Raw genomic sequence first — 24,442 nt, 5'->3', positions numbered from 1 at the left:
TTCTAAATCCAAAAACTAAATCCCAAGATGAAGTATGTTTTATCACATCTATTTTTATTTCTTTGGTCATTCAAACACTAGCACAATAACAAACATGATATCTTCGATATTAGTATGTATTAAAAATAATATTCATAGATATCACCGACAAAAATAGTAGCAGATCAAAGCAAATATTTTCTTTTTGATCTATGGACCCCTTTTTCCCCACAATTCTGAATGAGTCAATTCTATTAGTCAAATTGGACATCTCCATGAAAATGAATCCCCCATATAGAATCATTTCCTTTCTCTCTTACATTTCTGGTATCCATATTCAATATTGCTGGGACTAGGAGTCACTGAATGAGACAATGCATTCCCATCCAACCCCATAAAATCATTCAGCCAGTTTGGAAGAAGAAACCGTGGCTGCCACGAAAATATAAACTACACACATAGGACGAAGAAGAAGAAGAATAGACAAAGACAATTTCTTGAATAACAACTTCCTAGAACCAATTTTTAGGCTTTGGTCTTTACAAACAATGGAATCACAGAATGGCCGGCCATATGAGGTTTCTAGGCTTAATTGTCACAAACTGTAACTTGGCTATTAACTATGAAATATGGATCATATGAGAATTTTATCAACAAATAATATTACTTTCAACGCGACCTCTTCAAATATCACTTTGCCGTCTTTGGCGGCGATTTGAAAATTCTTTGGCAAAGGAGTACGCAACTGCAAGGATATGTTTAATTAGAAGAGAATGGGCAGGACTCTGTACTCAACCATGAGTGCTTGCAACACTCGTATGGAATCTCACAAACTTCTCTCCTTTCATCTCTTCATGATTTCCATTTTCTTCGTCCTAATATTCTTCCCTTCTGCAATTTCGTTGTCCTTCAACTTCTCCAGCTTTGGTTCAAATAACTATAATATATCCTCCGAAGGAGACGCTGAATATTCTTCGGGATGCATCCAACTGACCATAAACCAGAACGACAAGCAATCGAATGATAGTTGGGGTCGAGCCATGTATAGCGAGCGATTGTATCTCTGGGATCAGACCTCCAGAAATCTAACTGATTTCACTAGCAATTTCTCCTTTGTCATCAATTCACAACACAAACGTGAGCATGCCGATGGACTTACGTTCTTCCTTAATGGTACCCAATTGCATACAGATGCGTTGGGAGAAAATCTTGGTCTCGCCAACGAAAAGAATGAGACAAACAAAAGTGCAGTTACTTTTATTGCAGTGGAGTTTGATACATTTACAAACGCAGCAAAGAAGGATCCGGAAGGTGAGCACATTGGTATTGATATTAACTCCATGATATCTGTTAAAACTGTGAACTGGTCCAGCAATATCAAGGAAGGAAAGCTAAATCATGTTTCCATCAGTTATACTTCTAGTTCACATAATCTGAGTGTTGTCCTAATTACTGAGGTTACGGACAGTACCAATACTACGCAAAGCCTCTCTTACGAAGTTGATCTGAGAGAATACTTGCCGGAATACGTTACTATGGGCTTCTCAGGCGCAACAGGAACCTATTTCCAGATAAACAAAATTTGCTCATGGAATTTTAGTTCAACTTTGGAACCTCCCAGTTCTGTAGAACCTGGAGAGGGAAAGAAAACAGAACCTGGAGAGGGAAAGAAAACAGAACTTGCGGTGGGATTGAGTGTTTCTGCATTTGTTGTAGTGGGTGGGTTTGGATTGGCTTGGTTTTACTTCTGGAGGAAGAGGAATACTGGGGGAGATCAAGAAGACGGTGGTGACAGTGACCTGGCCATGGACGAAGATTTTGAGAAGGGTACTGGACCGAGGAAGTTTTCCTTTAATGAATTGGCTCTTGCGACCACTAACTTTTCAGAGGGAGAGAAGCTTGGAGAGGGAGGGTTTGGTGGGGTCTATAGAGGTTTCTTGCGAGAACTGAACTCTTATGTTGCAGTTAAGAGGGTAACAAGGAACTCCCAACAGGGGATGAAGGAGTACGCATCTGAAGTGAAGATCTTTTGTCGATTGAGGCACCGGAACTTGGTGCAGCTCATGGGCTGGTGCCATCAAAAAGGAGAGCTCCTATTGGTTTACGAGTTGTTGCCAAATGGAAGCTTGAGCACCTGTCTTTTTGAAGAAAAAACCTTGTTAACATGGGCTATGAGGTATAGAATTGCGCTAGGCTTGGCCTCTTCGCTTCTGTACCTACATGAAGAATGGGAGCAGTGTGTGGTACACAGGGACATCAAGTCCAGTAATGTGATGCTGGACTCAGATTTTAATGCTAAGCTTGGAGATTTTGGGCTAGCCAGGCTTGTTGATCATGGTAAAGGGTCACAAACCACTGTTTTAGCGGGGACCATGGGCTACATGGCTCCTGAATGTTTCATGACAGGCAAGGCTAGTAAGAAATCTGACGTGTACAGTTTTGGAATTGTTGCATTGGAAATTTGCTGTGGAAGAAGAGCCGTGGAAACAAAGGCCGAAGAAAATCAGATCAGATTGCTGGAGTGGGTTTGGGACCTCTATGGCGTAGGAAAACTTCTTGAAGCAGCTGATCCAAGACTGTCTGCAGATTATGATGATCAACAAATGCAACGATTGATGATTGTTGGTCTTTGGTGTGCTCACCCGGATTGCAATGCTCGTCCTTCAATGAGGGAAGCAATTAGTGTCCTTAATTCTGAAGCTTTATTGCCTCTTCTTCCTATAAAAATGCCTGTGCCAATGTATTACGCTCCCCCAGCGCTGCAGACATCCTATAGCACTAGCCTTTCTGAGAGAAACCACACCCAGTTTTCCAACTCCTCTAATGGCACCACGGACTCATCAAAGGTCTCAGAATCTTCTTCAACCTTGTCTCAATCCGCATCCCTATTGCACACACGCTAATTCGGTCGGAAATAGCCCTATGATTCAGGGTTTGTTATTTCATTTGAATTTGTTTCATTTCATTGTTGTTCATGAGATTCATATTATTTGTCCTTGGATCATAGTAAACTCCGATTTCATATATATGGTGTTCTGGTCAATCAATTCTTTCTTCAGTTAATATTAATAATAGTCATTATATAGTAATCGGAAATAATTCCTTTGTAAATATAAATTAAAACTTTTTTCTAAGTGTGGACCTCGCATTTCGGCTCATGTGTTTTCCACTCGATGGCGAACTCGATTTTATTTCAAAAATGATTTTATTTATTAAAAAATGACTTGGAGACGCCACTTATTTTTGTTTTATTTTAAAAGGGTAAACAAAATAAGAAAGAAAACCCTAGGTGTGACTCTTTATTTGGAAAAGGTAGTCTTTGAAAACAAAAAATGGGCTTAGGGGTCAAGTTATTTATTGGGAAGATATGGTAAAGACCGTAGCACCCCTCTAAGTCCCTAAAAAATGGGTCTCTACTAATAAAATGAAGTTGAATGTGACAATGGTGAGGAAATCAATGAATACTCAGAGCAATCATACACATGGGAGTCAGAACATGCATATAAAATAACCAGAGTGAGAATGAGTGCGTACCTGAGCAACGAACCATCATACGCTATCAAGAGAGGGAGTTAGTACACAATAACAATCATAAGATATGTCACACATACCACTAAAAATAGTAAGAAATCATCAAATATCACATTCCATTCAGATTCATTTTTTAAATAAAGTTTCTTAGATGTAGAGCCCCCACCAAAGCCCATTTATTTTTGCATGAATTAATTACATAAATTCCATCACTCGAAATTACATAATTTAATTCATGCTTATTTAAAATCATTTTAAAAACAGAGGAGATGTGAGTATTACCCGCCAAAAAAGAAAATGGCGGCAAAGTTTTATTGAAAATGAGATTTTTGGTACCTAAAAACTCTAAGGATGAAAAATTTGGAGTTGAGATTATTTTAAAAAAAAGTTAGAATCACGAAAATTATTTAAAGAAAGGGATTTAGAAAGTTATTTTCAAAACCAAAAGGAAGAAATAGAAGATGGCACGTGGCCAAGGGTGGCCATGCATAGGTTCCCCTCCACATACCATGCATCACCAGTATATCCTTTTGATGGTTCAAACTCTACCGCCATGCAGTGTTTCCTTTCAGCTCCAATTTGATCACCCGATGATTTGGACAGCAATTTAAATCTCTCTGGAATATTAATCTGACTTCTGAGAAACAGAATCAGTCACCCCAGGGAATAAACCATTCGACCAGCGACCTCAGCACCCACAGCCCTCATGTATCTGCGCAACTGTGTTTCCAACCAAACACGTTCCCTGAGACCAAAAGCATGTTGCATATCTTGGAACCTCACACAGGATCGTTTCAATCCGATCAGAACATTACTAACATCATCATCTTCTATTTCAACTGATGTTGGACCATTGACTTCTGAATCTGATTCATCATCAGAATTTACAAAATCAGCATCGTCCATTTCTTCATCATCAATGTCATTTGCGTCTTCTTCATTAAGGCCATCATGTGGCGTTTCCATGATATTTTCAGGAACATGTGATGTGGACTCTCCATTTTGTAAGACAGCAAAAGCTGACAAGACAACGTATGGCTGCCTATCAAGTAAAGGCCTGGCAATATCAAATGGAACCCACTGGTAACGAAGAGGACAGAGAAGCTCAGATGGGCGATATGCTGCTTTATATCTCATCTTACTGCAAGAGTGAATGTAATAGCCAAGATAATAGTATTGAAGGCTTGGACAATGAGCTTGATTCTCTTTTATCCAACCTATTTCTTGCAGGGCTGAGTACTTTCCTAGTGATAGAAGAGCAAGGTCTGGGTCCCGGAATAAATATTTACTTGACAAACATCTAGGGAGGATGTCTATGACATCAACAGCAACTGGCCGGCCATCAATATCCATGATAGGCTCCCTATCTATGTCTGAATTTCTTTCCACAAGTTCCGCTACAAGACCTGCACTGACCAGGGAAAGATTTCTAGTTTGTTGGGTAAGCAGCGACTTCATGCTCAACCCATCTATATTTGCCAACATAACACAATTCGATGCTCCTACTAGTATATCTGCATTTTCGAGCTCTGAAATATGACCAAATGAATCTTTGCGTGTAGAAGAATCATCCATATCTCCATGAAATCCATCTAAAGAAAATCCATCACGGAACTTCGGGAAATTAAAATCCTCAATGCTGGTTTTCTGGATGTTTGCAGGTCTTTAACATTCTGAAGATTCTGATGGAGTGCACAAGTAGGTAAAGCCATGGCTATGTGTAGCATGTCCCCAGCTTCAGAAGCTCCAACAGGAGCAAGGACAACCTGCTCATTGTGAACATCTCCATTGACCACAAACATAAACGTACCCATGAAGACGTTTGAAGCATAAAATACTTCCAATGGGAGAAGCAGCAGCAAAGCCTTGCCAACTTTACGTATGACGCGAAGAGTCAAATGGCCGTCTAACTGGATTGCTTCAACCTCTTCTTGAATACATGATATCATACCTATGCAAAGCTAGCTCACTCTCAGTGGAGTTACACTATTGCTTGTAGCAGGTTCAAGCAAACTGACCCAGGGTATCCTCAGTCACATCGGCTAAGAACACATTGCCAATCATCAGAGATTTGCATTGGTTCAAAAGCCACTCACGTAAGTCTTCCATATTCATCATTACCGCTTCCAGAAAATCCGAACAACCCACAGCACAACCAACTCCGAAACTACGACGTTGGGTATGGAAAACGAGGAAGAGAATGGATCAGTTTGAGTGAGATGAGGGGTTAATAAACATGTAAAGGTGGCCACGGGTATATTAATGTCAATGGAGCCTCAACCATTGAGCTGTTTGGGATATGGGAATCACTTGGTAAACTGGAAGCGATCAGTACCTTCACACATGCAGTATATTAGAATCCACTGAACTTGGATCATCAGATTGGTGAAAAACTACAAGCAACAGAAGAGGAGTTGCCAGAGATACACAATCTGAGAAACCCATAACTCTTGGGCTCTTGTTAACCAAGTTTGAGTTGAGAGAACGTGCAGACTCCCAATTACTGCTGCAGAAAACAATGCCATTTTTGCTCACACTTTCATCCAGACCTTCATCTCGTACTTTGCCAGTCCCTTCCTCTATCCAAGACGTGGCTTCTTCCTAGAAGAAGTCTCTCCTGATGGTGAAGTAGATACCACACAGGCAACAGCATCCCCTGAAGGAGACTGGACGGGAGTCACCTTCATGAGTTGCAAGTCTCCTCCGGCTTCATTAGAATCTAACTCCATGCTCTTCGAGCTACTTGAACGGCAGAAACTAGAACCCCGTGAAGGCAAGCTTATAGACCGAGTCCATTTTAGAGGCTTCCAATCAATAGAGCTCAACGAGTTCTCTCTCTTAGCTCTCTGTCTTGTGCCTAACCCATTGACATTACCTATCTTATCATGTCGGTCTTTCAACTGAAGTGGATCCCATCCGTTTACAAAGTCTGAATGAATTAGCATGTCATAGACTGAGTTCTGATCATTTACAGCAAGAGACATTCCCAACACGTTTGGAGATGCATTGCCTGTTTTTGAACAATGACCTTTCCAATCTTTCTGGATAAAAGATCCTTTAATTTCCCCACTGTTCCTGCTGCATTTTCCATTTCTATCTCCACGAGATGAGAATGGCTAAGAATTCTCATATTCCACCGTCTTATCACTAGACCGGGAAGGCACAAATCCATGGCTTGATGAATGGGCTAGGATAGCAGACAAAAATATGCACAAGCATCTTGACCAGGAACTTCTGTCGGGAATTTAACCAACTCTGACAAGCTGAAATGCGTCTCGCACTCCCAAACTTGCTCTCTTGTTGCTGCACGAGGTATGATAAATGGTGCATAGCGGTGGATATGTTGGGGTTGTGAGTGTGGGTATTATTGATAGCATAAAGTGAGCTTGGTGACCAGTGGATCTCAAGGGAAGGTGTTGGAAAAAGGTTAGGGAGTCATGCACGTAAAATCCATGCAGATGGGATGACAGAAGAGAAATGAATAGAGAATGAGTGAAGGAGGTATGGGCAACTGGCAATGAGTATGAATATTGGAAAGAATGGGTATGGGTTGCTGACAAATGTATACGAAGGATGGTAAGAGAGAAAGGTGGAGTGTGAGGTGATGGGTATGAGGATATAGATGGAATGTAGTATTGGGGTATGAGCACATGCATGAGACTTCATGCACGTTGGAAAATGGGCAACAAAGGGGTAGTGAAAGAAATGGATGGGGGATATTGGGCATGAAAGCGTAGGAACTATATCAACTGCTGACTTTTGTTTTAACTGTGGATGGACCATTGCACTCGAGAGTGTGAATCAGATTCAAAATGTCATTTCCTAGCATTCCGCCAAACAAATCTACAGTCAAATCACTATTCCATATCTTGCATGCATGCACCAAGTCCCGTTCCTTGCATCCAGGTCAAACCCATTATTGCTGATATAGTCATCACCTTCTTACGACACGGAAGCAAGGAGACGTACGTGCTGGTATATGTGAGTGTCTCTCCTCATATCCTCCATGTAAATAGATCCAAAACTTTCTAACTCTATCAAACTGTACCCAAGAATCATCTTCATAGTGCAAACGGCTCAAACCTCCTTGAACGACTGGGTTAACTTATCTGTTGAAGATGCCTTCTGCAATATATTGTGAATTTCTCAACAGAGTACCAATGTCTTCTCTGGTACCAATATTTCCAGGCAATTTAGCAGCAGCATCTCTCACAAGGCATAACAGCATCTTAGAGGAGTAACCATGGATCAGCTGCTGTAATCAGTGATATATATTCATCTTTCCCAAACGTATATTCCACTCGTTTCTGCACTACTAACTCTTCTTCCAGTGCAGCTCATACTTGGCTTCACTTCCCGTATTCAAAACAAATTTCATGCGCATTCATCATAACTTCCAGCTTATGACCAAACCAGTGTTGTAACGCTTCCTCATTGCCCTGCCCATTTTAAAAGTCCCATGTTGATCTAATCTAAGAAGCTTCTCTCAACAGTGAACGCTGGTCTTGAGCTCGAGGGAACAAGGCGTTCTATTTCTGATGGGTGTCTCTTACACAGGATGATGGCTATGGCGCTCCACTGTCTAGATGACCTTCAACTCACTGAATGGGTGATAAGACACATGAATCCCAGAGGCTTTGCTACTGAGCTCTTCCGAAGACATCCCAATGCAGGCAACCAACCCCAAACATGATACTCACGCTAACCATATCAGAGACAGAAGACACAGTGAAGGAAAACAGAGCATATGAAAGAAGTAATAGATTAAATCTGTCTTTCTCCCATGAAAATCGGTGAGAGTTAAGAACTGGTGGGAAGTTTTCGGGTCACTTTAACACAAACAAATGGTATGATCATAATGCAACTCATACGGAGAGAGAAAAGAAAAAAAAGAAAAAGAAAACAGAGACTAAGCAAATGGAAGCTGAGAAGCAGGTTTAACATATTAGACAGCCAAAATAAGCATCTGAATATTAGGGAGAAACATGGAACGACTGAAATAACGAAGAACTTAAGGTGCACAAATAGCTAAACCTGAGCGATCCTTTCGAATCTCAGGGTTCAAAATATCGGCCGAGTCCGGTACGACTCGGCCGAGTCATATCCGCCTCGACGCCGACCGCGACGAGTCCGATACTAGATACGACTCGGAAAAAAAAAAAAAAAAAACAATCAACAGATTCTGAAACAGGGTTCAAAATATCGGCCGAGTCCGGTACGACTCGGCCGAGTCGTATCCGCCTCGACGCCGACCGCGACGAGTCCGATACTAGATACGACTCGGAAAAAAAAAAAAAAAAAAAAAAAAAAAAAAAAAAAAAAAAAAAAACAATCAACAGATTTTGAAACCCATCACAACAAGAATCAACATTTTTAGATAAATCAGGAGTGAAGATTTTTCATCTTTGGTGCGCTGCTGGTGCTGCAACGGTGACTGAACGCCGGCTAAACAACCCTCCTTTCGAGTTTGGGAGCAGAGAAGAGCTTTGTGCAATGAAGAAAATAGGATTTGACGGCACCACCGGCAGAACCAACGTCGTGAGCGTCCACGGTGGAGGGCAAGATAGGAGAAGAGAGAGGTGGCCATGGCGATTTCACTCTCTGCAAATCGCACTCTCTGCTTTCAGTGGAGGGAAGATAGGAGAAGATAGGTCTTTGATCCTATGTGGCTCAGCACCATGACATATTTTTACGGGTTCAGCCCACCAGCCCAGCCCAAGTTCAATTCATAAAAGCCTGTGGTCCATGTATTTCTATATAAATAAATAAATAAATAAAAATTTTGTGTTTTAAGCTTATGGAAAAAAAATGATTTCTTCAAAAATATATTAAGAAAAATAAAATTTTCATGCATAATTTTTTATAAATATATATATATATATATAATCAAATATAATTAAAATTAATTATATAAAAAAAATTAAATTAAAATTTGTTTAAAGAATCATATAAGAATAATGTATTAATATTACCTCGGAAGGAGGTTAATAATTTAAGTAATTGCTTAAAATAATAATTATGTTGATGTATTAGTCTAAATTGATAAATTTTTCTTTATTTATGCACCCCCGTCTATAGATCTTACCTCTAAAGATCATATTGATTATAGTTGACTTTAAGTTGATTTTGAGACCGATATATTTATTTTTATTAGCATTATTATAAATAACTTTGAGCAAATACTTTTATAACTATTTAAATAATGTTAAATGTAATACAATTTTATTTTATTAATTTTTTGAGTTTATTTAATTGTATATATTTTTCTGATGATTTACATAATATTTTTATAATTTTTTGAATTTTCTAATTAGCTTATTTTACGTATCGTCCGATACCAAACCGATACACCGAGACCGATACGCCTCGGGACCCTCCGAGTCAATGACCGATACCGCGACTTTGAACCATGCTTTCAATAGATAGGAAGAAGAAGAGAGAGAGAAAGAGAGATAGGGATTTTATTATTTTGACAATACAACACCTCTGCTATATATAGCAGGGATTAGGAAAACAGAGAATAACAGAGTTTTAACAAAGAAGCGAAAATAACTAATGCTGTTGCAACAAACTAAACTACTAGTTACTAGTTGTTAATTGCTACTTTGCCTAATTTGCTCCCTCAAATGAGGCCTCTAGGAACCATTGAACCTGCTACTTTGCCTAATTTGCTCCCTCAAATGAAGTCTCTGGGAGGAAGCCTCTGGGAGCCACTGAACCTGCCACCATAAACTTCAATCATTCAAGCTTTTTACCACTCAGTAGAAGCAACCAGACTTTCAAAAGGAGATCCTGAGAACCTTCACTGATTTTCCCCTTTAAAACAAACATCCGAGCAACACTAAGCCTAATCTCCATTCTTCAGATCAAGAGAAGTAACAGTAAGCTTCCCACGCAGCTTGTCAAAGAACCTAAAAGATAAAGGCTTAGTGAACACATTTGCAACTTGATCCTCAGTTGGTACGTGATTGACCACCAGCTTTCTCTCCATTACTTTCTCTCTTACAAAATAAAGGTCTAACTCCATATGCTTAGTCCTCGAATGCAAAACTGGATTAGCTGAAAAGGAAACAGTACTTATATTGTCACACCAAATTATAGGAACCATAGTCATCTTAGTTTGGAGCTCGGACAAGAGGGACTGCAACCATAATATTTCTGAGGTCAAGCTAACCAAGCTTCTATATTCCGCTTCAGTACTAGATCTGGAAATAGTGTGCTGCTTTTTTGAACTCCATGAAACCAAGCTTTTCCCAAGAAAAACACAATGTCCAGATGTAGACCTTCGATCATCAACATCACTCCCCCAGTCAGCATCACAAAACCCCACTAAATTCATAGTTTTCTGATGGCTTCAACACAATACCAAGATCTGTAGTGCCATTGAGATACCTTAAAATTCATTTGACAACCTTCCAATGAGTATCTAAAGGCTTCTACATAAATTGGCAAACTTTGTTGACACTAAAAGCAATCTCGGGTCTAGTGATGGTTATGTATTGCAAAGCTCCAACAACACTTCTGTACTAAAAAACATTATCAATTGGATCACCTGTTCCAGCTGAAAGTTTTAGACCAAAAAGCATAGGAGTGGGAAGTGACTTAGCTCCATCCATTTTAGTCTTCTTGAGCAAATCCTGAATGTATTTTTTTTTAGAAAGATGAAGTCCACCATCTGTAGTTTTCTTTACCTCAATTCCCAAATAGCTAAGCTCACCAAGATCTTTAAGAGAAAACAAACCACTTAACCTTGAGATAAGCTCATGAATCTCTTGACTACTACTTCCTGTCACCACAATGTCATCAACATAAACAAGAACAAAGAGACAAGAACAGTTGGTAAACCTTACAAATAGGGACTGATCTGACTTAGTGGAAGAAAAACCAAATTGTTGAAGAGAAATCTTGAGTTTGTCAAACCAGGCCCGAGGTGCCTGCTTTAAGCCATACAAGGCCTTATGTAGTTTGCAAACTAGGTTTTGTTCTTGATTTGTTCTGCCATCAAAACCTGGAGGTTGGTCCATGTAAACTTCCTCTTGCAATTCACCATTTAAAAAGGCATTATTGACATCCAATTGCCTTATAGACCAGCTTTGAGAAACAACAATAGCAAGAACAACTCTAATTGTAGTAGGCTTCACAACTGGGCTGAAGGTTTCAGAAAAATCAAAACCAGGAACTTGAGAGTAGCCCTTTGCTACTAGACGAGCTTTGTACCTAGACACAGAACCATCAGGATTCCTTTTGAGTTTAAAAACCCATCTGCACCCAATAGAAGTTCTGTTAGTTGGAAGAGAAACCAAAGACCAAGTCTTGTTCTTCATCAAAGCTCTAAATTCTTCGTCCATTGCTTCTTTCCATTTGGGATGAGAGATTGCTTCCTGGAAAGTATTAGGTTCTTCAACATTAAGATCAATAGTATAGACCTTTGGTTTTAAAAATACCATTCTTTGACCTCGTAACCATATGATGTGGCTATTGTGGTAAAGTGACTGGTCTTGTATTGATAGATTCATTTGGTTCATCTGAATTTGTTGATAAAGGAATTGTACTAGGAAGAGCATATAGATTAGAAGAAGAAGATATGGAAGTTGACTCATTGAGAATTGGCACAGTTGAAGAAGAATCAGTGTTTGATAAATCCTGTTGAACAGGCCTTATGTTTGAACCAGGATTCTCATCAAGTTGATGACTTGATTGAGCTGAAGATGTGGGAAGTGACAGTGAAGGACTAACACTTATTGGCTCTAGGTTTTTAACTAAAGGAATGCAAGGAAGACCAACTGTTGAATGTGAAACAGTTTGAACAGGTTTTTGAAGTTTATCTACAAAAGGAAACTTAGTTTCATCAAAGATAACACTTCTAGAAATAAACACTCTTCCTTGCTGATTTAAGCATTTATACCCTTTGTGTTTAGAACTGTAACCAAGGAAAGTACAAGGTGAGGACCTAAAATCTAGTTTATGTTTATTGTAAGGTCTTAGGTGAGGAAAACAAAGGCAGCCAAACACGTTAAGTTGAGAATAATTGGGTTTAGAATTAAACAAAAACTCATAAGGACACTTTTGCTTTAAGACCTCAGTAGGCAACCTGTTGATAAGAAAAGCAGTTGTGGAAAAAGCATCAGGCCAATATTTAAGTGGAAGAGAAGCTTAAGCAAGAAGAGTCAAACCTAACTCCACTATATGTCTATGCTTTCTTTCAATAATGTCATTCTGTTTTGAAGTATGAGGACATGAAAACCTATGTATTATACCATTTTGTTCAAAATAGGTTTTCAAACTTCTAAATTCACTACCCCAATCTGTTTGAAAGGTTTTGAGTTTACAACCAAATTGGAGTTCAACTTGAGCTTTAAACATTAAAAAGGCTTCTCTGGTTTGTGACTTAGTTTTCAAGAAATAAACCCAGGTGTATCTAGAGTACGCATCAGGAAAAGAAACATAATATGTGAACCCATAAGAAGAATTAATTGGAGCTGGCCCCCGTAAATCTTATACAACTAACTGAAGAGGCTTAGTATACACAGTTTGAGAAATTGAAAAAAGCAAATTATGACTTTTCCCGAGCTGACAAGCTGAACAAATTGAAGAACCAGATTTGGTAGAAAATGGAATTTTATTATCATTGAGAATCTGTGTTACAATTTTTGAGGCCGGATGACCAAGCCTTTTATGCCACAGATCAAAAACATGAAAACTAGAATTGGTTGTTTCAGAAAAATCAGAATTGTCATTATGCATAAGAGAAGCAGTACAACATGTAAGTTCATTTTGACCATTTGATAAAGAAAGATCAGATGTTTTTCCAAAGAGTTTCTTTGACAGGTTGAACTAATAGAGTCCTTTATGCAGATTGCGTTGCAAGAGTAAAGAGTGATTAGATATGTCTTTAACAAAACAAACCTTTGGATGAAACTCAAAATAAACATTATTATCTCTAGCAAATTGAGAAACACTTAAGAGATTTTTCTTAATTGCAGGAACTCTAAGAATATTTTTAAGAAAAAGAACTTTATTTGGACTAGAAGAAGAAGGAAAAACAGATAAACCAATGTGTGAAATTTTAAGTCCAGTCCCATTTCCCATGTGGATTTTTGAGTTACCATTATACTCGGCACTAGAATTGAGGTTGCCAATATCATGAGTAACATGGTTTGTGGCTCCTGAATCTGGGAACCAACAACAATTTTGAAGATCTTCAGGGGTGGCAACCATTGCTTTCATTTCTGAGTAATCTTGATCTTCTTGAGCATCATACTCAGTGAGATTGACATTTCCAGCACTAGAAATTGAACCAGATGCTCCATTCCTTACACTACTTCCTAAAACACTAGGAGTAGGTCCATTAGCAGGCATATTCCCATGGAAATTTGGATCATACCTATAGAAGCAACGATGAACAGTATGACCAAATTTATTGCATAGTTGACACTAAGGCTTGATTCCTCCTTGAGCTCTGCCACGACCTCTTCTTCTGTTAGGAACAAAAGACCCTCTAGTCATCTGATTTCCTCCAAATTGATTCCTATTCTGAAAACCACTAGAAGGGTAGCCATTAGAATTCTAAGAGGAAGAAGAACCTCTATTAGAATACTGAGAGGTGTAATTCACAAAAAGATCATTAGAGGAGATTTTGTGTGCAATTCTTCCTTCATGAGCAATCAAAGTCAATGTGACATATTGAAGAGAAGGAGAAGACCTTTTCGAGGAGATAATAGCAATGACAGATTCGTATTCATCTCCAAGACCTTGCATTATAGCAAGTATATGATCTGTGTCTGAAATTTTGTGACCAGCAGTAGCAAGAAGATCACAATAATTCTTCATTTTGGTAAGATAATCTCTCATAGTCAGACCATCCTTTTTTAACATCTGCATTTGACTCTTGTAGAACATAACCTTTGTAGAAGATTGAAAATTGAAATTCTAGGAAATTGTATTCCATACCTCAAAAGCGAAAGAACACTCAACAACCTGAGGCAAAAACACACTTCCGATTGAAGATAGAAGCCAAGAAATCAACAGATGATCCTGGCGTTGGTAATCTCTGAACTTGGGATTTGGAACCAAAATCCCTGTTTCATAAGTGACCATTTTTGGTGGAACTTGCTCTGTTCCAAACAAGAAACCTTCAAGACCATAACCCCGTACAACATTTTCAATTTGATACTTCCACATCAAGAAATTATTATTCTCCAGACGCATCGTAATAAGCTGACTCAAAGGGCTTATTACCATTCTCAAAGATTCCTCCATGGTCGTCGAATTGCCTCTTCTAGCTTCAGCTGAAGGATCCGAATGTAACACCTCTCCAGTAGTCTGATTCACAGTGGCCATTGATGCGTGAGCACTGTAGCTCTGATACCAAGATAGGAAAAAGAAGAGAGAGAGAGGGATTTTATTATTTTGACAGTACAACACCTCTGCTATATATAGCAGGGATTAGGAAAACAGAGAATAACAAAGTTTTAACAAAGAAACGAAAATAACTAATGTTGTTGCAACAAACTAAACTACTAGTTACTAGTTGTTAATTGCTACTTTGCCTAATTTCGATCAAAAATCGATTGGTTTTCAGTAATCCGCAACCTCTCTCCTTTGTTCCTTGTTCTTCTATGAGAGCTCTCTCTTCTCTCAAGTTTATAACCTTCCCTCTCCTCTATCAAAACTAGCTTAACCTAGCCAAAAACAATCTCTCTCTCCTTTCAGTTTGCTTCTTAACTCCGCGAATAACCTCTGAAAACTCCCAGAAAACCTTCTCCCCTTTCTCTACCAGACTTGCCCTCTCTCACTCAGAGAACCTCTGTGGAATCCCTCACCTCCCTAAAAACTGAATACCCTCTTGTAGCAGCTTCCTCCTCAAGCTAGAAGGAAAATCCTCTGTTTCTCCTCCCTACCCTGCTGCTAGACTTCTCCTCAAGAAAGAATCCTCCCCCTCAAAATATCTCACAACCCAGCATCCCAAAAGTACCTGCTCTCTGCCAACCTCCTTTTTCCCCTCTTTACCAAATTTGCCCCTCCAAAAGTATCTCCAGCACGTAGGAAAATCACCCTCCATCTCTGCCAGAATCCTCTCTCTCCTACGCTCCTCCTAACGGCCTCAACTTTTTCCAGAATCTTCTTGACACGTGTCAACCTCTTGTTTGCTCCTTGATTCTACTACCTGATGCCATAGCAACCAAACGGGAATCAACACGTGGCTACTGGCAAAAAAATGTAACCTGCAAAAACAACAAAGAAAAAATGAATATGCCTAAATGGGGTTCTACACTAAGTAAACTAGAACCATTGCTTTAAATAAAAATTGATTTCATTTCTTAATAAAAATATAAAAAATCATATTTAATTGAAACTTTTCTTAATAAAATTAAATTTGTAAACATTTTTTTTTACAAATATTAAAAATCCTTTTTTCTAAATAAAAATTGTAAAAGACATTCTCTTATAAATAAATAGCAATTTAGAACACTTTTTATAAATATAATTTTCTCATATTTAATCTATTATAAAAAAAATAAAAAGAAAAATTACATATTATTAAAATTAATTAAAAACTTATATATTTTCAAATTATTTAATTTTTATATAAATAAAGAAAATGAGAGAAGCTTTAAAGGTGGATATAAAAAATAAAAAAAGAAAATCAAATTTAATTAAACTTAATAAATTTGTATATATATTTAAATTATTTGATCTTTGTATAAAAAAAGAAAATGAGTGAAACTTTAAAGGAGGATATAAAAAATAAAAAAAAATAAAATCAAATTTAATTAAAATTAATTAAATTTGTATATATATTTAAATTATTTAATTTTTATATAAAAAAAGAAAATGAGTGAAAATCTTTAAATATGATTATATATCAAAAGAATTTATTAATTATATATAGTGAGATTCCATACGAGTGTTGCAAGCACCCATGGTTGAGTACAGAGTCCTGCCCATTCTCTCCTAATTAAACATATCCTTGCAGTTGCGTCCTCCTTTGCCAAAGAATTTTCAAATCGTCGCCAAAGACGGCAAAGTAATATTTTAAGAGGTCGCCTTGATCCCGTATGTTCTTGCTTTGACCGCGTCTATAATAATATGCTTCATAATGATGAATGCAAAAAGAAGGGGGTGGATTACATATAGAAAAAAACTAGAAGAAAAAAGAAGAATCTCTTCTTTTCTCTTCTTTTTTCTCTTCTTTTCTCTTCTTTTTTCTTCTCTTCTTTTTTCTTCTAGTTTTTTTCTTTATGTAATCCACCCCCCTTCTTTTTGCATTCATCATTATGAAGCATATTATTATAGACGCGGTCACAGCAAGAACAGACGGGATCAAGGCGACCTCTTAAAATATTACTTTGCCGTCTTTGGCGACGATTTGAAAATTCTTTGGCAAAGGAGGACGCAACTGCAAGGATATGTTTAATTAGGAGAGAATGGGCAGGACTCTGTACTCAACCATGGGTGCTTGCAACACTCGTATGGAATCTCACAAACTTCTCTCCTTTCATCTCTTCATGATTTCCATTTTCTTCTTCCTAATATTCTTCCCTTCTGCAACTTCGTTGTCCTTCAACTTCTCCAGCTTTGGTTCAAATAACCATAATATATCCTTCGAAGAAGCAGGAGACGCTGTATATTCTTCGGACGGATGCATCCAACTGACCATAAACCAGAACGACAAGCAATCGAATGATAGTTGGGGTCGAGCCATGTATAGCGAGCGATTGTATCTCTGGGATCAGACCTCCAGAAATCTAACTGATTTCACTAGCAATTTCTCCTTTGTCATCAATTCACAAGGCTCCAGTCAGCATGCCGATGGACTTACGTTCTTCCTTAATGGTACCCAATTGCATACAGATACGTTGGGAGGAACTCTTGGTCTCGCCAACGAAAAGAATGAGACAAACAAAAGTGCAGTTACTTTTATTGCAGTGGAGTTTGATACATTTACAAACGCAGCAAAGAAGGATCCGGAAGGTGAGCACATTGGTATTGATATTAACTCCATGATATCTGTTAAAACTGTGAACTGGTCCAGCAATATCACGGGAGGAAAGAAAAATCATGTTTCCATCAGTTATACTTCTAGTTCACATAATCTGAGTGTTGTCCTAATTACTGAGGTTACGGACAGTACCAATACTACGCAAAGCCTCTCTTACGAAGTTGATCTGAGGGAATACTTGCCGGAATACGTTACTATGGGCTTCTCAGGGGCAACAGGAACCTATTTCCAGATAAACAAAATTTGCTCATGGAATTTTAGTTCAACTTTGGAACCTCCCAGTTCTGTAGAACCTGGAGAGGGAAAGAAGACAGAACTTGCGGTGGGATTGAGTGTTTGTGCATTTGTTGTGGTGGGTGGGTTTGGATTGGCTTGGTTTTACTTCTGGAGGAAGAGGAATACTGGGAGAGATCAAGAAGACGGTGGTGACAGTGACCTGGCCATGGACGAAGATTTTGAGAAGGGTACTGGACCGAGGAAGTTTTCCTTTAATGAATTGGCTCTTGCGACCACTAACTTTTCAGAGGGAGAGAAGCTTGGAGAGGGAGGGTTTGGTGGGGTCTATAGAGGTTTCTTGCGAGAACTGAACTCTTATGTTGCAGTTAAGAGAGTGACAAGGAACTCCCAACAGGGGATGAAGGAGTACGCATCTGAAGTGCAGCTCATGGGCTGGTGCCATAAGAAAGAAGAGCTCCTATTGGTTTACGAGTTGTTGCCAAATGGAAGCTTGAGCACCTGTCTTTTTGAAGAAAAAACCTTGTTAACATGGGCTATGAGGTATAGAATTGCTCTAGGCTTGGCCTCTTCGCTTCTGTACCTACATGAAGAATGGGAGCAGTGTGTGGTACATGGTGGAGTGGGTTTAGCAGGGACCATGGGCTACATGGCTCCTGAATGTTTCGTGACAGGCAAGGCTAGTAAGGAATCTGACGTGTACAGTTTTGGAATTGTTGCATTGGAAATTTGCTGCGGAAGAAGAGCCGTGGAAGCAAAGGTCGAAGAAAATCAGATCAGATTGGTGGAGTGGGTTTGGGACCTCTATGGCGTAGGAAAACTTCTTGAAGCTGCTGATCCAAGACTGTCTGCAGATTATGATGAGCAACAAATGGAACGATTGATGATTGTTGGTCTTTGGTGTGCTCACCCGGATTGCAATGCTCGTCCTTCAATGAGGCAAGCAATTAGTGTCCTTAATTCTGAAGCTTTATTGCCTCTTCTTCCTATAAAAATGCCCGTGCCCATGTATTATGCTCCTCCAGCGCTGCAAACATCCTATAGCACTAGCGTTTCTGAGAGAAACCACACCCAGTTTTCCAACTCCTCTAATGGCACCACGGACTCATCAAAGTTCTTGGAATCTTCTCCAATCTTGTCTCAATCCGCATCCGTATTGCACGCACGCTAATCCGGTCGGAAATAGCCCTATGATTCAGGGTTGGTTCTTTATTTTGAATTTGTTTAATTTCATTGTTCTTCATGAGATTCATGCTATTTGTCGTTGAATCATAGTGAACTCCGATTTCATATATATGGTGTTCTGGTCGATCAATTCGTGCTTTGGTTAATATTAATAATAGTCATTATATAGTAATCAAAGACAATTATTTGGCTATGTTTGGTGCCGAAAAATTTGAGAGAAAAATGTGAGGGAAAGAAAATAGAGATGAAAAGTGGAAGGAAAGAAAAAATGAAAGGAAAATAAAAAATAGATTCAAAATTAATAAATTATTTTTATATGTTTCTTCAAACTCATTTCACTTAATTTTTTTCATTATATAAAGATTAAATAATTTTAAAGTATATAAATTTCTAATTAATTTTAATTATGTTTAATTTTTTTAAAAAAAATTATAGTGAAACCAAAAATGAGAGAAAACCAATTTCCTTCGCATTTTTTTTTTCTTTCTTTTGTACTTTTTAGAACCAAACATAGCCATAAGTTATTTTTGTAGCACCTTTGTCTTATAGTAATTTTTTTGAGTCATAAGTTATTTTAATTCACATACTTATCACGTTATTTCTTTAATTCTTTTTTAAAAATACCCTTATCTTATTTATACTTTTGTAGATTTTTTTTTTTCAGGTTCTTTTCATGTAGAATCACATTCAAAGAAATATATCAAGAATTCTTGCCTAATTTTGTTTTTTTTTTTTTTTACTTTTTTTCTTTACTTTTTTTGAAAATGTCTTTATATTTTTATTACTTTTTTTTTCCTTAGAAAATTTTAGAATGTTTATTTTGATATAATTTTTGAGTTTCTATTTTTTTTATTTTTAAAGTATGCGTTTGAACAAAAATATGTTTGATTTCTGTGTATTTTATTCTTAAATTAATATTATTTTGAGTTTAATGGTTTTATTCATATTCGTTGTTAGTGCATTAAGTTAGTTTAAGTTGATAATTTTGTTCGATTCGTCTTGATTTAGGAGTTTTTATATTATTATGTCTTACTCTATCAAAGATTCAAAGTTCTTGGGTCATCAATTAGGATGACACAAGTATAAAGAGGTCCAAGAAAGGCTAACGGGGTAAATTATGACATGAAGTTGATGTTAGATTTTGAATTCAGCTAAAAGTGTTTTAAAATTGGTTTTTAAACTCTACATGAGCGCTTAAGCACTTCTCAATGCTCTCGAAGTAGTTTTCTCCAAATGCCCATTCATAATTTATTTTTATTATTTCCATATTTTAAAAACTATTTTTTAGAAATTTAGTATTACATTTACTAGGGTTTTCCTCCTTATGTATAAATATAATTCCATTAAGGTTTTTTGTGATGCAAATTTTGGTGAAAGAAGATCATTAGCCTTTGTTGTGTACCTAGACTCTCAATTCTTGGTGATTCTCATTCCTTGAGTTCATGAGACATTCATATCCCATTAGGTGTTGAGGTAGTCCACCAGGTGCATGTGGGGTGCTACATCATAGATGTAAAGACTAGTGTAGGTACTTGGGAGTAAGTCATAGGGATAACTTTTGTCAAGTAAATCTATGTATTGATCTTTTGATAGTGGATTTATACTCTACGATCTCTAACCCATTGTTATTATACTCATATAGAGACTTTATTGGTGGTTTTCCATATAAATCCTTGTCTTCTTCTACACTCATCTTTAATTCTTAAAGGGAATTTTATTTTTACTTCATTTTATTTTATTTTTTAAAAAAGGGCTAAAAGGAAAGAACTATCTATTCAGTGCCCACACCCCTTTCCCCCCATCCTAGGTTAAACCATAAACAAGATCCAAACTAGGACAAATTTTAAAAATCAAAAATTTTCAATCCTGTTATGTCTAAGTTATGGAACCATAGAGGGTTGGGTCTTCCATAAACAACTCGCCATATTTATTTTATTGTGACCATGCATGATTTTGAGCATGAGTAGTTGGATGTGAAGACAACATTCTTACATGGAGAACTTGAGGACATCTACATGCAACAACCTGACGGTTTTATAGTTTCAAGAAAGGAAGACAATGTATTTGTTGAAAAAATCTCTCTATGGCCTAAAACAGTCACCTAGACAATGGTATAACATGTTTGACTCATTTATGACCACTCGTGATTTTAAAAGAAGCAATTATAACAGTTGTGTCTACTTTAAGAAGAGTGATGATGGGTCATTTGTATATCTACTCTTATATGTTGATGATATTTTAATAGTAGCCGAGGATAAGGAAGAGATAAGAAAGGTAAAAGTCCAACTCAATAAGGAGTTTGAGATGAAAAACTTAGGAATGACAAAAAAATATACTTGGAATGGAGATTCTAAGAGATAGAAAGGAAAATAAATTATGCCTAAGCTAGAAAGGGTACATTAAGAAAGTTATTCACAAGTTCAATATGCAGAATGACAAAACTGTTAGTAGTCAATCTACTTTATCTCCACAATTTGATGATGATGTTGATTATATGTCATGAGCAGTGAATAAAATATCGGGATATTCAATCTACTTTATCTCCACAATTTGATGATGATGTTGATTATATGTCATGAGCAGTGAATAAAATATCGGGATATTTCGCCGATATCTTCGGTGTATCGGTACATGTCGACACGACATTTGCCACAGAAATATCGGCGGTCAACGCGGGTCAACGCTCCGCGTTGACCGAGTCAAACCAGCTGCTGATGCCCAAAATCCCTCCATTTTGCTTCTCACAGGACTTGAACCGCCGACCAAAAGGATGGGGAAGACACCCAGCGACCATCCAGCCAACGTTGCAGTTTGTTTATAATGTGGCACCATACATATATATATTAAAAGTGTTCATATACACAAAATATTAAAACAATCCTTTAAATTACGAATTAATTATAATTATTTTATAAGTAAATAAAATTTTTTCATTTAATTAATTAGCAATAAGTTTTTAATATCATTAATATATTATTAATTAAATATTAAAAAATTATACATTTATTATCATTTAATACAATTAAATTAAATATATCATAATTTTAATATTAAATATATTTTAAAATTAAACATATTATAATCAAATATCACAATATTATTATTGAATAATATTTGATGTAATTTAATAATCAATGTATATATATATATGCATGACATGTTAGAATTTTTAACCAATATTGTCTCCAACAGCAAGACGGGGTTCCTTCATCTATCAATCCCATTGAACTACATCGATCCTCATTTTGGTACTAAAGGGACATTGCAATGTAATGTATACAAATTATTGATATTTAATAAAATGAAGTATTTTATGTAACTTTATAATGAGAACAATTACAAAATTAACATTTCTTATAGATCGACAAAATATAATTACATCTAATATCGTAAATTATATCATATGTATATCAATTTTTTCAATAAAACAACTTTAAAATGTCTATTATACTTTTAATTATATTATTATGAGGTTTTCCTTATATTTTCATGAGTTTTTAACAATTTTGAGTCTATCGATATTTTTTTCCAGAATATCCGCTGATATATCTCCGATATATCCGATATATCCGTAAAATCGAAGTACCGATATATCCGTGATTACCGATATTTTCCTCCTTGGTCATGAGTTCCATATTCTAGTGCAATGGGGTCTCTCATGTATGCTATGGTTTGTTTATGTCCAGATTTATCATATGAAGCCAGTGCAGTCAATAGATACATGGCAAATCCTAGTAAAGAACATCGAAAAACAGTTTAGTGGATTTTCAGATTCTTACGTGGCACTACTAATGATTGTTTGCATTTTGGGAGAACTAGAGATGGAGTTGTTGGGTATTTTGATTCTGATTTTGCTAGTGATCTTGATAAAAGAATATCTCTTACAAGGTATGTTTTTATTGTTGGTGGTTGTGCTATTAGTTGGAAAACAGCTTTGTAGACTACAGTTGCTTTGTCTACTACTGAGACTGAGTACATGGCTATTACATAGGCTTGTAAGGAAGCTATTTGGTTAAAATGACTATTTGGTGAACTTAGTGACAACTTCTAGATTACCACAACTTTTTATGATAGTCAAAGTGATATTTTCCTCACAAAAAACCAAATGTTTCATCAGATGACAAAGCACATTGATGTGCGGTATCATTTTGCGCATGATATCATTGCTCATGGTGATATTGTTGTGGCTAAAGTTATCACCCATGATAATCCTACTGATATGATGACAAAGATACTCCTTGTAGCCAAGTTTGAGCATTGCTTGGATTTGGCTAGTATTTGTTGTTAAATTGTCCTTTAAGGTTTATGGAAGAGGTGAAGAATTTTTGTTGACGATTGAAGTTTTTTTTTTTTTTTTTTCATTCCTTACATTGGAATTTTTGTCAAGGCGGAGATTGTTAGAGCTTGGTGACTTGATTTCCTTTTTGGTCCAACTTGAAAAGTTCGCGATGCGATATATATGGTGAAGAAAAGATGATGTATTTTCGTGCTTTATTTATTTTTTCTCTCCCATATATATATATGGGATGGTGTATAGGTTTTCAGGTATTTATATAGTAGTCGCTTGATACTCTCTTCTTTTGTATCAATTTTTTAACATATTGGATTATTCTTCTCCTTTACTCGTGATTTTTCCCGTCTAAGGTTTTCCATGTAAATTTGTGTGTGTTCTTATTTTTCTTGTTACCTATTGTTGTTTTTCCATAACACTTACCATGGAAAATAAATAAATAAATAAGCTATTCCCATCATTTGCAACATTAAAATATCACAACGACTAATAAAAAGTTATACAGTTGATTATGGCACTTAAAGATCCATTTCCCGTGCATGTTTTTCAATTAAAATACATAAATAGTATTATGATCCATTACAAAGGTTAATTTCATCCATATAATAATATTACACCAATCTTTTCTATTATTCATGTCATAATATTTTATTTACTATTTTGATAAAAAAAAATTATTTTAACTTTTTTTTTATTTTTACAATTTGTCATTTCAAATCAAAGGAAGTCTCGGAGAAATTATGCTTGACTAACCAACCCACCATTTGTAATATATTTTTTCTTTTGTTATTTATTTTATCTTACCAATGTACTTACGATATTTCTTTAAGTCATAGAGTGGGAGAATTAGAAAGGTTATTTACCACCATCAAAGCCATTCAAGTAGGCTATTTTTTGTATTACACTTTTAATTTCAAATTTTCTCTTTCTTTCTGGTTTTCCATTTTACGATTTGCTTTGATGAAAATTTTGTTTAATTTTTGTACCTTTTTTATTCTTATGGTAAATTTTGGAGTCTTAAATTATTTTAATTTACATACTTATCATAGTATTTCTTTAAAAATTTTAAAATAATATCCTTATCATATTTTAAATTTTTTTCGAGAGTCTTTCCATGAAAAATCATATTCAAAGAAAGATAAAAAAATTCTTGCCTAATTTTATTTTCTTTTTATTTTTTTCCTTTCAATTAATATTTCTTTACTTCTTTGAAAAGGTCT

The 24,442-nt window shown here is 36.5% G+C and overlaps 1 protein-coding gene across 1 annotated transcript; it reads left to right on the top strand.

Moving 5' to 3' along the window:
• The first annotated feature begins 752 nt into the window (after positions 1–752).
• Positions 753–19,057, top strand: LOC117910926 (L-type lectin-domain containing receptor kinase IX.1-like). Its single transcript, XM_034825107.1, has 2 exons — positions 753–2,385; positions 18,421–19,057. Exons 1-2 carry the CDS (start codon positions 753–755, stop codon positions 18,915–18,917), a joined length of 2,130 nt encoding a protein of 709 aa, XP_034680998.1. The 3' UTR covers positions 18,918–19,057.
• Positions 19,058–24,442: the final 5,385 nt, after the last annotated feature.

Source organism: Vitis riparia, chromosome 3 (genome assembly GCF_004353265.1).
Source record: "Vitis riparia cultivar Riparia Gloire de Montpellier isolate 1030 chromosome 3, EGFV_Vit.rip_1.0, whole genome shotgun sequence".
Lineage (NCBI taxonomy): Eukaryota > Viridiplantae > Streptophyta > Magnoliopsida > Vitales > Vitaceae > Vitis > Vitis riparia.
This window is presented reverse-complemented; position numbering and strand designations above follow the sequence as displayed.